The 17,065-nt window shown below is 33.1% G+C and overlaps 1 protein-coding gene across 1 annotated transcript; it reads right to left on the bottom strand.

The window, feature by feature from the left end:
- Nucleotides 1-1,833: 1,833 nt before the first annotated feature.
- LOC141674455 (uncharacterized) lies at nucleotides 1,834-3,420 on the bottom strand. The gene is made up of 7 exons (XM_074481163.1): nucleotides 3,287-3,420; nucleotides 3,139-3,194; nucleotides 2,925-3,026; nucleotides 2,744-2,840; nucleotides 2,546-2,670; nucleotides 2,385-2,469; nucleotides 1,834-1,882 (listed from the first exon to the last, which is right to left on the bottom strand). Exons 1-7 carry the CDS (start codon nucleotides 3,418-3,420, stop codon nucleotides 1,834-1,836), a joined length of 648 nt encoding a protein of 215 aa, XP_074337264.1.
- Nucleotides 3,421-17,065: the final 13,645 nt, after the last annotated feature.

Below are 17,065 nucleotides of genomic sequence, written 5' to 3'. Positions count from 1 at the left end.
TTCTTCATAATTCTTCTGAGGCATGATCTTCTTGATCTTCTTCGAGATAAAATTCTTAGGCTTGATAATGTTTAAAAAAAAGACTTCAATCTGCTCCTTTGACATTTTTACAGACTTTAAATGTTACAAGTACAAAATGCAAACTAAGATTACAATACAAATTACTTAGGGTTGTCAATTTGACTTAGTCTTGTTAAAGTACATGCATGTCTTGCACAACATATCGAAATATTTTTAATTGCTTTAAAAAATAATCGGGTCACCAGGTATTTTTTAATACGGTAGTTTCATTATTTATCACATGCATCAAAATATGTACCTATTTTAAAAAATAATCATTTTAAAAAGTAATTGAAATTAATATATAACAGAATTTGTAATTGATTTAGTAAAAACAAATGAATCTTAAAAATAATTCAAATTTTGAGTAAATTACATAAGTTAATATCGAAAAATTATAACAATAGATACGATAACCCATACGTGTTTTATTGATTTTTTTTATTACTTTATAGTCAAATGCACCGAGAGTGTCAACATTTTTATTATTATTATTATTATATTTTATTAATGGTGTTTTATTAATGGTGTAGCATGCAGTTAGGTAGGGCAAATAAGTTATGTAGGGCGAATATATAGACACGTGTACATCTACTTTGTTTGTATAAAAAATCTAAAAATGACAATTGTCTTGTTTAATTGTGAGAATGACACGTGTATAAATTTGGGGTTAGCCGACTCAGTTGTACTCTACTTTAGTATAGTGTATAAGATGTAATTTTAAAGTAGATTTTTGACATTTTTCTAATAAATTTGGTTCGTGGTTTTTATTAAAAAATTACATTCCACTTATTAGTTTCAAACTAATTATTTTGCTACAATTTATATATCCATTAATGGACATTAATATTTTGGTGACCTGTCAAATACATAAATATAAGATTCAAAATCAAATATATATATATATATATAATAGCATATTCTTTTAAAGTTTAAGTAAAAAAAAGAAGAAAGAACATATTAATTAAATATTTTTCTTTTGATAAATTATAGGTAAGATGTTGCATAATGTGCCACTGCGGACAAAAGAAATCTGAAACAACATTGATCATAAAATTAAGACTACTACGAAAAGAAGATACGCATACCTAAAATAATAAAAGACTTTTAGTAAAATAATACTTAGAATTTCAATTAAAGATTTCAGCATGAATTCATCCGACAGTGTCATCTCTAGCAGAAAAGAAATTCATTCCAACTATTCATTGAAAAGTTGACAACACTTTTTTCACAAATTCTGGAACACTTCTTTGTATACTACATTAGTTGTACTATTTTTTTATGACCTTGCTCATCACATATCACAATTTTTAATCTTTTCTTGGATTTTACCCTGGAAAGTGCTACATAAAATTGGCCATGACTGAATATAGGCCTTGGTAAATACAACCCCACATGCGAAAGTGATTGACCTTGAATATTATTTATTGCCATAGCAAAACAAAGAATCACCACAAACTGTCTTCTCTGAAGTCTAAATGGATATTTGTTATAAGAGGGGTTTAAAATCATGCGAGATATAAATACTTTACATCCGATATTACTCCCTTGATGATTTTAGCCTCAATCACATGATTTCCTAGTCTAGTCACTTGTAATCTAGTGCCATTACATAACCCTTCATTTTGATCAACATTCCTGATTAACAGTATTGGAACACCCACTTTGGGAGTTAACCTGTGATTTGGTAGTCCAGAACATCTTATATTGTTTAAAAATGTTATGAGAAAAAAATCATCATAAATACCTGGATTACTATCAACATTTGATATGCTATGACGCACTTCCATGATCATCACTAACTGGAATCTGAACCATAAACCTACACATGATTAAAATTAATTAGTTTTCTAATTATTTCTACTCATCCTTGGAAATTTTTTAATAATGATAGATCAAAAAAGTTTATTAAACATACCATGGAAAAATATTTTCCGGCAGTATATCCTTGTTACATTTCTTACAAAAAAAATAGTTACTTTTTTCACACCATCCTTTGATATGCTGTCATCAATAACTTCTATTACTTTCTTGTGACATTTTTTACATGCTATATGATACCATTTAATTTCTAATTACACTCCAATAATTATGGCCAAGATTACACAGTTCATTGGTTTATCAATCTCAAGCAGGTTATCCAATATTTTCCTTTCAAAAATTCTTCTTTTAAAGAAACAGAAGATTGAGATGATGATAAAGCATTTTTTAGCATGGGAGAGTTATCTGGACTATTGCCAAGTCTAAAATAATAATAAAAATTATTAATAATTTTATAAACATTTATAAAATACTTCGTATTGTTATTTTCTACAATGACTAACCTGCTTTTGAATGCTTTAAGTTCATCATAATCACCATTAAAACTTAAACAGGTGCAAAATAATGAGTTCGACAACGTAACCACCTCTATAAGCAAAATAATTTAAACTTAGTATAAGTACTAATAAAAATTAAAAATAAAAAGTACTACAGTCATAAATACCTCCCCATTCCTTTATTTTTGCATTTCTAATAATAAGAAAGAGAGGTCCAGTGTTACTTTCAGATAGAAAATTAAATGCATTTTGAGCATACTTATCCCATAAAGTACATTTCAAACTTTTCTTCCTACAAATATCAATAAATTCGTTATTCATATTTGTATTAGTAAAAAAATTTAATTAAAAGTTGTGTAACATACTCAGCATCCTCTAATTCCATGATTAATTTTTTAGTCTCCTTGTTATCGTTAAGGCTACTTTCAACAGAACTGTAACCAACAACCCTAACAATGACATCTGTCAAAGTAATAAAAAATATGATCATATGATCCATGTTTGTTAGTTTTAACATAATTTTGAAACATATGTTAAAATGCATACCTATCAAGAACTTATCACCCAATTTATTCGACAAAATATCATCAAATGATGCAAATTTAAAACCATGAACTTGAATTGAAATGTCATCTTCACATCTCACCGCTGATGTATAAAAAATAAAATTTATCTTTTAAGGAAATTGAGATGCTCTATAATTTCCATTATTTGTCCAACTTCAAAGTTGTCGATGAGTCGACATTGTTATTCTACAAACATGTGAGAAAATCTTCTAATAAGACTATGCTTAACGGTGGCTTGAATTTTGTTACCCTACAAAAACAAACAACCAGTGCATAATTTTTTTTATAAGTAGTACAAAAAACTTGAAATGTATATATTATATTACATTTTCATCCAAAAACACCATTTCAATACTACCATCTTCATTAGGGTTTTTAAAGCTAGGTGGCCTCCATAACTGTATGATTCTATCTTTAATAGTAATAGTCTGACTTAGAGCTGTTATATCTTCTATGAAGTTGTAACTATTAGTCATTTTTTTAGAATATATTTTAAAACATCTTTCTATATAATGACCATGTACAAATCAAATGTGCTTACTTCTTGGCTTTTATAGTTGTATATGATTATTGAGATCTATGTAGAATCTTTCACTGAGCTGGTATTAAATGTTGACGTTTTAGTTTCATCTAGAGAGTACAAATAATTAATGTAAAAGAACCCGTGTCTCTTTATTTCTTAGAGGAATGAATTAAGTCATGATATTTATTTGTTCTTTCAATTATTTTAAATTTTGAATTTAAAAGTAACACATTGAAACTATCATGTTGCTGCATCAAGAATCCAAAAATTTCTAATGCCAATGTATCCAGAGAATTCTGTACACACTTGTCGAAAATTTAAATTTTTTTAAAATCAAATTGGGATAATGAATTCAAGTTTCAGGAGTATTCTCTCAAATTTTATATGATTCAAATTTAAAATTTATAATTCTACCGAAACCTTTTTAATTGCTTTAAAAAATGATCGGGTCACCTTGTATTTTTCAATACAATAGTTTCATTATTTATCACATACATCAAAATATGTACCTATTTTAAAAAATAATCACTTTTAAAAAAAGTAATTGAAACTAATATATAAGAGCATTTGTAATTGTTATAGTAAAAACAAATGAATCTTAAAACAAATTCAAATTTTGAGTAAATTACAAAAGTTAATATCGAAAAATTATAACAATAAATACGATAACTCTTATGTGTTTTATTGGTTTTTTTCTTTATTATGTCATAGTCACATGCATCGGGAGTGTCAACATTTTTATTATTATTACATTTTATTAATGGTGTTTTATTAATGGGGTAGCATGCAGTTAGGTAGGGCTAATAAGTTATGTAGGAAAAATATATTGACATGTGTATATGTACTTTGTTTGTATAAAAAAGTCTAAAAATGACAAATGTCCCAGTTTAACTGCGAGAATGACACATGTATAATTTTGGGGGTTTGCTGACTTAGTTGTACTCTGCTTTAGTATAGTGTAAGATATTCTTAATAAGCGGGGCAGATCCATGCTTAGATGAGGTGTGTGTTATTTTCCAACAATATAACAACAGAATTACAGAAGGGGGAGTTGAATGGAATTATGGTTTATTTTTGTTTTCTTAAAAACTTTTTATAAAATATACAACTGTGTTTTTGAATAAGCAAGAATGCGGATAAATTTTTTGAAGAATTCTACTCACACAAAGTAAATAAACACAATGTTTAAAAAACTTTCTGGTACATTTGTCTTTCCACCAGAGATGTATATTTGAAGAAATCTCTGTGATGCCAATTGCACACAGCTGCTTACAAGTATTTTTCTTACAACTTTGAACTTGAGAGTACTTTCTAAAGATACAGTTTGCTAAACTCTTGAGTTCTTACTTGTTATCTAAATACTTGCTATACTTCATTTATACTGAACCAAGTTTATGTTAACCTTTAGCAACAAGTCGAGCCTTATAACGCTCAACGAATCCATAAGCTTTTGTCTTAATTTTATATACCCAACGACAACTAATTGTATGTGTTTCTGGAGGCAATGGGACTAAATCCCATGTATGAGTTTGATGTAAAGCAGTAAATTTCTCGGCCATAGCATTCTGCCATAGAGGATCATGAACAACCTCTCTATATGATGCAGTCTCAGACAAATGGTGAACAGAAGTAACGAATGAAGCAGATGGGGAATAAGATGAATAAGCAAAATCAGGTAGTTGGGTGGACTTACGTATGCGAGTAGACTGGCGAACTGGCGGAGGAGTCGAACATTCGGTAGACGATTGAGTGGGAGGAGAATCTAAAATCTCTGGTGACGATTTACTGGTTGTAGAAGCAGGTGGAGACGCCGGAGTCTGAGATGTAGATGTAGAATCCGGTGGAAATGTGGGAGTTTGAGATGTAGATGCCTCCGAAACTGAAGTATTAGAATTTGTGGTTAAAACATCCTCAATGTTTGTGTGAAAAGGATCAATACGAATAAGCTCCTCTTGTGTGATATGATGTGAACTAGCAGGAACAGAGAAAAACGGAATATGCTCCAAAAAGTAAACATGCCGAGAAACATACAATTTTCCACTAACCGGATCAAAACAACGATATCCTTTCTGGGTAACACCGTAGCCCAAAAACACACATAAAGCGGACTTAGTAGATAATTTACTGCGCTCAACCCGAGGTTTAAGATCAAAGTTGGTAACAACCAAAGATACGCAATGAAGCATAATCAGGAACTTTATCATATAATCTCTCAAAAGTTGACAAACCAGAATTTTGAGCAGTTGGAATTCGGTTAATCACATAAACAACAGTAAGAAGTGCTTCACCCCAAAATACACTTGCAACATCAGTAGACAACAAAAATGAGCGAGTTGTTTCAATAAGATGACGACGTTTTCTTTCAGCAACACCTTTTAGCTGAGGAGTGTCAGTACACGAGGTTTGACGTATAGTCCAATCAGAAGCAAACAAGCGACAAAAAGCGTTAGAGCTGCATTCACCTCCCAAATCATAACAAAAATATTTAATGACAGCTTTATATTTTGTATGAGCTCTAAAATCTTTAAAAATATCTAAAAAATTATAACTATGCTTCATAAGATAAATCCACATATAACCAGTAAAATCATCAATAAACGAAATATATTATTTAGATCCTCCTTTTGTGGACATAGGAGCAGGTCCCCACACATCAGAATGCACAATATCAAATGAAGCAAGAGAATATGCAACACTCTTATGAAAAGGTAAAGTAGCAAATTTCGCTAATTTACAACCGCTATAGTCAGAAGTATCATGAGCTTTTAGTTGTCCCAAGGCTTCAGTTGACATTAAAAATTGTAAACGAGATTGAGAAACATAACCTAAATGAGCATGCCATATGCAGAAGTTAGAAGACAAATCACTAAAATGAAAAGATGATAAATCAGCACTAGGTGTTCCCACAACAAGTACATTGAGTTCATCCAAAATATAAAGTCCTCCCTGCTTACGACATTTCCCAATTACCTTTTCAGATCTCGGATCCATAAAATAACAAGTAGTAGAAGAAAAAGAAACAAAGTAACCAGATTTACATAATTGACTAACCAAAACAAGTTTTAACTTGAGATCCGAAATATAATAAATATCAAAGAGAGACACTGTTGGGGTAATTACAGAACCAACACCTCGTAACGGCATATTAGTGCCATCAGCAGTCATGATGGATAAAGATGAATCACTAGGAAACGAAACAAAAGACGACCAATGAGGAGACATGTGATGAGATGCACCCGAATCCAGAATCCATAGAGAAGAAAATAAACTTGAAGTACCAGTTGACAAAAGACTTGTTGATGATGAGACATACATGTCGAGATATTGCTGACACTAAGCTCAAACCAAATCAGAAACAAAGTCGAATCCAAATTCAACACCAAATTTAAATTATATCCAAATTCAATCAAGAAACCAAACCCGAAATCAAATCCAAACTCAAAATAACCAATTGCAATCCAAAATCAATTTTGAAAGTAGATCGAAAACCAATTTCAATTTCTATTGCAAATCCAAAACTAATATCAAATCTCAAGCAGATAAACGAATTACTACAATTGTAACATCCCAATAATCGAGTACTAAAAAATCCAATAAATCAAATAGTCCAAATTACAAGATCAACAACGATGAAAATAATGAACTAAAAGTAAACAGTAACATGTTGGAACCATCAAAAAATCAATTTTTGGAGCTCCAAATACGATTTACACCGTTCAAAATTTAGATACTGCTGCAAAGAAGGCTTGTTAAAAGTTTCAGGATGATCCAACGGTTGAAACTCCGAGAATTGTAAAAACAAGTTGGCTAATCTGGACTGAAAATTCCTGGGAATTTTCAAGAAACTTTTGTTATTGTAACGTAACTCTATCTATTTTATGATTCAACTAAACTTCCACGATCATTCGTAAATTTGATACTCAAATTACTCGAAACATATCTCTAATACCATGTTAACTTTAGAGATATAATACGAACGTAAAATTTTATTACCATCAACACAAAATATATAATACATGTCTGAACTTATATAGAAAATCAATATAAGCTAAATACCGAAAATACCCTAATATATATAATATATATTAATATTCTAACAGTTTACATGTACAATAACCGAGAATAATATTCCCAACAGCTAAGTTGAAGTACATGATTCTTCATCTCTCTGTCCAATGCAATCCAAGTAAGATATAGCATCTTTGAACATCCTTGTTTTGCATGGAAATGAAAATGCTTCATTTTCTTGTAAAACCTGTAAGCAGGCTGCCACATTATTTTTGTGCACTATCAACTCATATGACTCTATCAGCCTCTTTCAAGTCACTATCAACTGCTATCTTGTTGATCATCCGTTGAAGCTTCATTGATGTTATCCGTTGAAGCTTTATTGTTGCCATCCGTTGACACTATACAAGTGTCATTCATTGAAACTTTCTTGATAGCATTCATTGAAGTTTATCTGATATCAGTTGAAGACCTCTTGACTAGCTTATCCGTTGAAGGCATACTGAGTCATCCGTTGAAGCTTGTAGTTTAGCAGTTGAAGATATTTCCTTAGTAGTTGATACTCTTTCACTTATACAAAATTACAGGGCATTTTATATCTACACTTAGCCGACCTATTCTGTATATCTTGCTAGTAGTCAACATGGCTTAGAATTCACTAAAACTCTCAAATCCCTTAATTATTATAGTGTACAGAATGTGCTACATACTTATTCATATAAGCTACTTCTTCAACAGATAGACAGAATGTTGCTATCCGTTGAAGGCTACTAAATGACACTTAATAAATATGTAATATATAATAGATGATGTCAAAAGATTAATGGAGCTAACAATGTCATTGGCATCTATGATCTGAGTAGAAGATTAATGAATAGTTATTTTCAGTAATCAGTTAAGTTTGGGGTCAACCCTAAGTTAGTTGTATTGTTATCTAAATTTGTATTATGTACTTGTAACACTTAAAGTCTGTAAAAATGCAAAAGAGTAGACTGGAGTCTTTTTCCTAAAACAGTATCAAGCCTAAGGATTCTATCTGGAAGAAGATCAAGAAGATCATGCCTTAGAAGAATTTTGAAGAAGCTTGGAGTTGAATAAATCTGTTTTGGAGAAAAATGTTCTAAGTCAAGATCTCTACAATTCACATATTTAATGTTATAGAGAAGTCATTCGAGAACTCCACAATGACTTATCGAGAAGTAATTCAAACTTCAGAGAGTACCGACGGATAAGAAATATCTACTAGACAGATGAGCTATATATCTACTCGATGGATGAACAACATATACATGACGGATGAGCAATATCTACTCGACGGATGAGCAATATCTACTCGACGGATAAGCTATATATCTACTCGAAGGATGAGCTATATATCTACTCAACGGATAAGCAATATCCACCGTGTAACACCCCCAAATCCGGGGTCGGGGATCCGGGTTGTCACGAGTTCCATTTCCCTTAATAACACCCAATCTTAATAAATAATCAACTACTCTGTACTGTGACCCCACAATAAACACACACACAACATTTATAGTCTCAGAGATGAATATCCAAAAATAATCACAAGTCATTTTATTCCACAATTATATGCCAATACACCTTAAAAAGGTTTCTGAATAAATTTACATTTCTTTGCCATTATTACAATTCATAAATATACATAATCTGGTACATCAAAAGTTGAAAGCCTAGCCTATTGGTAGTTCCTACCTCAGCTACAGCGACATCAACGCCTATGGGAGCTTGGTCCTGTTCATCTTGTCTATCTGATGTTGTGTGATAAAAGAAGAAAGCAAGGGTGAGCAACAAGCCCACCAAAATAATATGTATAATGATTAACAATATATGAGCCTTCTCATAGTACTCAAGAAAGTCTTGGTCAAAAGAAATGAACCAAGTTGATATCTTAATGCGATGAAGTCGCAAAATATTCAGTATATATATACATATATACTTTTCAAAATATGGGAAGTCCTCTTCCCTGCATAATACACACAGAGTTCCAGTGTATAACTGTATAAAAATATCGTTGCAAGGTGATCTCATATATCTAACCTTGTCTCAACATTTTTCTGAAAATCTTTGTCATGCATAAGATAATCATTTACTAGATATAAGTTTAGAAGATGAAGTTACAAGATACTCCAATATACTTATATCTTTTCCAAATACTACTTGAACTACCACCGTTCAAGTTATAATTACTTTCAAAAGTTCATCACACTGATGAGACTACAAGATAAGACTTGAATAGATTCAATCTTTGAAATATTTTGAAGGAAATGAAGTTATGATATACTTCATTAAGTCCCGATATATATATACACCTATATATACATACGTTTCCTGAAAACCTCTGTCATGTAAAGTATGAACAGAATTGCAATATCCAATAAATTTGGAAAGGAAAGAATTTTGGCATAAACCTGATATCTTGCTGATCAGGCAAAGATACCAATAAGTAACCTTTTCTACTAGTAGATGGATGAATCCCCCACCGGTCATCACCCTGGCCACATAAGGACCTTCTGCTGGACCGCCACCCGGCCTCTTACGCGTTGATGGACTGCCACCCAGCCACTTACACTTTGATAGACCATACCCCGTCCTGTCGCTTATGCCGACTCAATTAGATGGGCTTACTTCCCGAACGTTGGGTAAGTAATCAATTCATTTGTTTTCTCAAAACAGCAACCACGTTGTGAATGTAAAATACACCACATAGCTGGATCCCCCAGGTTTTGAGCGAGTATTTATATTCCCTTTGAAAGGAAGATCTTAAATATAAAAAAAATGAGTTTTGGGGTCCACTCTAACTTTAAAAATATCATTTTGAAGACTCGAAAACATTTTTAAGAATGTTTGGAGTATTGCTGATTTATTAAAATAAATCAGTCTCGATATATTAGAAAATATATGAATATTATTATTTAAATAATATTCTCATAAAGATAATCCTTATAAAAATAATCAAAGTAGAAGTTTTAAAACTTATACTTGAAATGGATATTAAATAACCAAAGATATACTTATATGAAAGTACTATCTTTATTTGAATAATCGAAAATAAGTTTGATTATCGACACCTTATTCTTTAATAAAATAAAGAATATATCTCAGCAAATAATCGGAGTCATAGATTCTCAAATGAATATTCAAATAATATTCAATAAATAAAATAAGCTGAGTCATAAGCCCTCGAATGAATATTCAAAATAATATTCAATAATAAAATAAAGGAGTCTTAAGTCCTCGGATGAATATTCGAAATAATATTCAATAATAAAATAAAGGAGTCATAAGTCCTCGGATGAATATTCGAAATAATATTCAATAATAAAATAAAGTTATCGAATAAACCTTATTCGATTAATAGTTTTGAAAACTATAACCATATATATATAAATATATATATATAAAATCTACTCGGGATCCTCGACTCCCGGTTTTAGAAAATGTTTTCACCTTTGGGTCCCTATACTAAGGGTATATGCAAATTACTGCTATTCTCTAGCATAGGTATTATCAACTGAACTAACAGATATATATGGCAAGAATACTAAATAGGCATGCATAAATATACCATATCAGCATGCTTCAATATATCGCAACATTTGCTAATTAACCAACATGCATTTATCGCAAGATAATGCATATACATATATACATCACAACAACAGTATAACGGGTAGAAAACTTGCCTGAGCGACTAGGGTTACGAATGGCTCGGGACGAGTCTGGTAACCTATAAGCGACAAGTAAGTTGGAATTAAACCAAAGTCACTTGTAAATCTATACTCTAACCAACTCAGACTCTAACGCTCGTTTTGCGCTTACTGATTCTCTTAAGTCACTCGAGTCCCCTCGGCTCCACCATTTTTAATAATTTAACCATTACGAGTTTTAAGGCGATTCCTTCGCGAGTGTCTTACCAACTGCCTATTACACCATACATAAATGTTTCATACTTCAATTAGTCCTTTAAGGTCTTTAACCTATGTTTCAAAGTAAGGAGAGGGGTAAGGGTTCGTTCGCGAAACGTCGTTATTTAAAACGGCCGTTTCTCCTAAACCGTTCATCGGAATCCAACGAACCACATATCAAAACGAAGCTCGTAACATGAACTATCTAATCATGGCAATGGTCAAAACCTATCAGTGAGTTCAAGGGTTCTGATGTTAAGTACAAAAACAGTCTACGGTAAATCGGGCATTACGACGGCTATGTTTACGCGATTTCCCAAATTTAAACCATTCCAAAACAACCACCAATCAATCCCAAATCAATCATACAACCAACATCCATCCAAAACACACTCCAACAGCCCCAACAACTCAATATTATCAACTTTATACTACCCTCAAACATGAACTAAAAGCTATACTTAAGTTCATTAACCAATAATCAAGATTTACAACTTCAAACTCATTACAAATCCAACCACACTCTATGTATACCAGGATCATGTTCCTCATGAACTATAACAATCAAAACCATTCCTAATACTCAAAAGTAAAGCTAGGGTTTGAAGTTTTATACCTTCTTGAAGCTTTTAATCAATGAAAGATCCTTGGAATGCCCATGAAAGCCTTGATCTATGCTTAAGCTACCTTGTCCTTACAAATAAAATCAAGAATCAAAAATTTGTTCTTGAAAGTTACTATTCACCCTAAACTTTTAGGAATTGATTAACTAGGTAAACCTTGGATTCTTGGATCCAAACTTATAGCATAACTAAGTTATGAATTATGGAAGCTAAAGAAACAAACCTTATAATTTTTGAAGGTGTGTAGCTTGAGTTTTTGAAAAACTCCTCCTTGTTTTTCTTTCAAAAGCCGAGAGCAAGATGAAGAAGATGAAAAAAAAATTTGTGTTTTGCTTTGATTTGTTTTGGTTGGTTGTTTTTAGCTTGCTTTTGGTTAATTACCTTTTAAACCATCAACTTTGTGTGGTTCTAAATCAACCACACCTCCTTCCCCCTCATGTCATGCTTATGTCACATTTGTTATGTCATCATCCCTTACTTGCCCTCTTCTCATTGGTTGGGTGACATCATCCCCTCTAATCTCTTTGATTAGCTTCCTAATTGTTTGCCTAATGATCGATGATCTGTTATACCCGGGATCTTATTACTTGGGTTCCCTTAACCTTTCTCAATACATTATATCCCTTTTATGATCCTCTCTTATAATTCTTGAATTTAAATCCTTTTAATCATGTTACCTTATACTCAATTCTTTCCGTATCTAGTGGATTTCCGGGAAAAATCAAAGTGTTCGGAATTGGATTCTGACGATCTTTACATACACTTATATACCATATAGAGTGCCAATAAAATCTCAGAATATCCATAAAAGAACCCCTACCTAGTGTGGCATGAAAAGTTTTCTCATTCAGCAAAAACACTATTCATAAGGGTTTCAAAAATTTTCCAAAAATTGGGGTTATTACAGTCTCCCCTCCTTAAAAGGATTCCGTCCCGGAATCAGATAGAAAATGAATAGGGATACTCTCTTAGCATTGCACTTTCTAACTCTCGAGTAAATTTTCCCACATTGTGGTCCTTCCATCAAACTCTGAATAGTTTGATAACCCTTCTCCTAAGCACTTGTTCCTTTTCACTCTATAACCCTTCCTGGTTGCTCCATATAGGTTACGTCGGGTTGCGTGTCTATGCGCTCATATGCCCCTATTTATCTGGCATCCGAATTATACTTCCCTAACATTGATACGTGGAACACGTTATGAACTTGCTACAGGTTCGGGGGTAGGGCTAGCTCGTATGTTAACTTCCCAATACGTCTTAATACCTCAAAGGGTCCAACAATTCGTCGGCTTAGCTTTCCTTTCTTTTTTGAACCTCATCAATCCTTTCCAAGGGATACCTTTAACATTACTAGGTCCCCTATTTCCTATTCTTTGTCTTTCGTGTCAAATCAACATACTTTTTATGTCCATCTTGGGCTACTACCAGCCGTCCTCTGATTAGATCTATTATATCCTTGGTCCTTTGGACCACTACTGGTCTGAGCATCTTGCGCTCTACAACTTCATCCTAACATAAGGGAGATTGACATTATCTTCCCTCAAGGATCTCATAAGGCGACATCTCGATAATGACATATGATCTATTGTCGTAAGATAACTTAATCCGCGTTAAGTGATCATTCCAAATTCTTTCAAGTTTATTGCACCGGCTTTCATTATAGCTTTTGCTTCTCATTACCCATTCTTTTCCATTTCGTAATCGCTACTACCTTCCGTTCCTAATATTATACTGGTTATACTTTTTCTCGTTAGAGTTCTATAACCTTTTAATAACCACGTCAACCTTAGTATCACGAATGTGCTTCCATTCTGACTACCACCATAACTTTACTACTCCTTTCTCAGCTGTTTCCATTTTCCAAGGTTTGATCAATCATATAGAAGTAAAAGAACTTATTGAGAGATCACTATGATCATGAACACTTGTTATATCGCATAGTTAGCACAGAAGGTGGCCAGCCTTTAGTACTTGACAAGCAATTAAACAACATGTGGTATCCTACTAGGCTTCTATCACAAAGATAGATAGTCATTCGGCAATACCTCCCCTTCTGGAAGGGTTGTTCTTCTCAGCTTACATGAAATGAAAAGAAGAGAAAAGAACGAACTGAAGAGAATTGTATATATGTAAAAAATATTGCCATAAAATATCTGGATTGGAATCTACCTCTGAACTATAGAGGTTTTTCATAGGAGAACAAAACATATATGTATTTATATCAACATCAAGTATTATAGCATCGTATTTCACATGCTTAAATATTTTTGCTATTCCGTCCATCATTCTATGGACCCATGCTCTTCCTCGAGCTTATACACAATCACCTTTGAACTCCCTCGACATTGAAAATCGAATCTGGGATCTCATTCTAGACATCATCGTTACTAGAATTCTATGCTTGCATCGCAACCTTCCTCGTATAGTAATACGGCTCTCTATTGATAAGAAGGAATAAATATTCAATAGTTAGATACTCTACTTAATTAGTCTATCAATGATAATTTATACACTACCACGACCCGATTAGTGGTACTTAATCTCAACATCCATTCCAATACAACTCTCATGGTTGTAATCAGCTCATTACTCGCAGAATCATTGCTGCCTTACTATGGTCCACCACTAACCTACTGTCATCATTCACTTTCCATGAAATCTTAATATCTAACCATACGGAGTCCATATATGTCGTATAAAATTCTTCTAAGGAGGTAACCTAATCACCATTCATGATTCATGAAGAACACTCCTGATCCTGACATACATACATGACATGAAGCAGATAAAATTGCAGAAGAGTTTCAATCAAAGCAACTATAGCAGGTTAATACCATTCTCAATCATATACCTTCAATAGAAGACTTAACTCGAAGGTTCGTTTAGTCCTTTTTTGAAACATGGTCCGGGATTATCCTCCGGGTAGTTCCTTCTGAGATAGATAGCCCGCTCAGGGCGATTACACGAATTAAACATTTACCAACTACTATTACGGTTGGGTATTGCACAGTCATCAGAAGGAATGTCAATCTTCCAAACCATAATACAACCTTCATAGCTTTAACCATCATACTATATTCCTTTGGCACAAGCGCCTATAATTATCCTCTTACCTTTAAAGTGTCGGCCACCTCTTTGGCTTTTCCTGATAGTAACTTTCCTTACAGTCAATGTCATTTTAACCACCTCCAAATAAATTTTCTACCTTATTTCAATCACTGCTTTTGTGAAGATGTTTTCCTTAAAATCTGATGAGTAAAAAAAAAATATCACCCCATAAGTTATTGCCTCAGTCTTTAGAGGTTAATCACTGTCACGACTGACTCTCAATCATACTTAGAACATCTTTTATCTTAGGTCCTAATTGCCCTGAACAATTTCGACCTTTACTGGTTCGATCCATACTTTCTCGTGGTTTAACACGTGCCCCACTTGGCATCATTATAATTACGTCATATTTCCTTTATCAATATTTCTATTCTTGAGAATTTTCAATATTACCTTTCTCCTTGTAAAACCTCTAAGGTTATCCTTGAATCGTTCCTCCTGTATTCCCTGGATACAGGGCATATCAAAATACCATATACTAATACTAGAATCATTGTCTATATACTTTTGAAAATTTTCTCCACTGATTCTTTAAAGGTTGTTGTTACCTTAATCCTTTCCAATTCATACTGTTAAAACTCATACTATCCCTATTAAGGGTGAAATGCCAACCTTTATGCATTCCCCTAGCATTCATTTTAAGTTACCGATGTTCTATCCTTAATTCCACCTTGAAAAAGGTACATGCATCCTTCCATGGATAAATACAGTCATATATTCCTGATAAGGGTATCTTATTCAATCATTTCCACCTCGATAGTATATGCCTAATTTCATAATAACATCTGTATTCAAATTGAGGTCAATCAATATGGCCTCCAAAAGATAACAATGTTTACCCGCTTTTTTTTCCTAATTTGGTAATGAGAACAAGGATGTTCTGGAAGATATGGGTCGTGTTCAACGCGAACCTCTTCTTAATAATTCCTTATTTACTTTTGTTGTTTATCTCAACAGTCACCTCAATGTTGGGATATCTTTCATACCTGGCGTCTCCCTTTCTGGGTATCAAGCCACCGGTCTTACACTTCACATTCTTGAAGGTCACTTCCTTCATCCAATTTTCCTAATTTTTTACTTCCTTGCCTCCTCAGTCTATCCGCGTCTCATTATTTATCCTTTGAACTATCTCAAGGTTTCCTCAAATCCTCCCAACTTACAGGGGATAAAATATATGTATCTCTTATTCCTTCAATCATCAACTTTAACTCATGGTGAATCACCCTCATCCTGACGATTACATACTTTTCTATTTCTATTGTTACGAGTCTTTAGGGTTTCCTCATACCCAACTCCCTTATCATTCCTCAAACTCTATTGCCTTTATATTCCTTTCCACTTCAGTTTCTTTTTATTTTCCTTTCTCTTATCATTATTTCATGAACCCACTAATCATTGAGTTCAAGCATCACATCGTTCTGAGATTCTTGTCATCAGAACGAATATTGACAACTCTTACAACTTAGCTTCATATTTCATCATACTCGTCCGCCTTTGTTCTGACTCTAAAGCTTTTACACTATCTCCATAACCTTGGGAATTACTTTCCCGAAAACAATTGACTGAACTTAAATCAGTTTATTATAATCTCTTGCTCCGTGCCTTCCTTGGTCTTTCACCAGCGGGTGGTCTCTCTCTTAGGAGGGTAAGTGACAAAGACAGTCTTTTGTGATTCGTCAATCATTTAGAATCTTAAATGATTCCTCTATTTCCTTTAGCCAGGCTCATGCCTCGACTGGGTCAACCTGTTCCTTGGAACTCTGAGAGCTTAGCGATTTAAAGGTCCTGAAAGAATTTCTCACCGCATTGTTTCCTCAGGGTGGTGGTTGGGGATAATAGTCTAAGTTCTTTTTTAGACAGGTCCATGAATTGCCGTATAGGAGTACCGTCTCGGGTCTCCATTCCTTACTCGACTTTCTGTTACCTTAGT

The sequence above is a fragment of the Apium graveolens genome, chromosome 7, assembly GCF_009905375.1.
Source record: "Apium graveolens cultivar Ventura chromosome 7, ASM990537v1, whole genome shotgun sequence".
Lineage (NCBI taxonomy): Eukaryota > Viridiplantae > Streptophyta > Magnoliopsida > Apiales > Apiaceae > Apium > Apium graveolens.
This window is presented reverse-complemented; position numbering and strand designations above follow the sequence as displayed.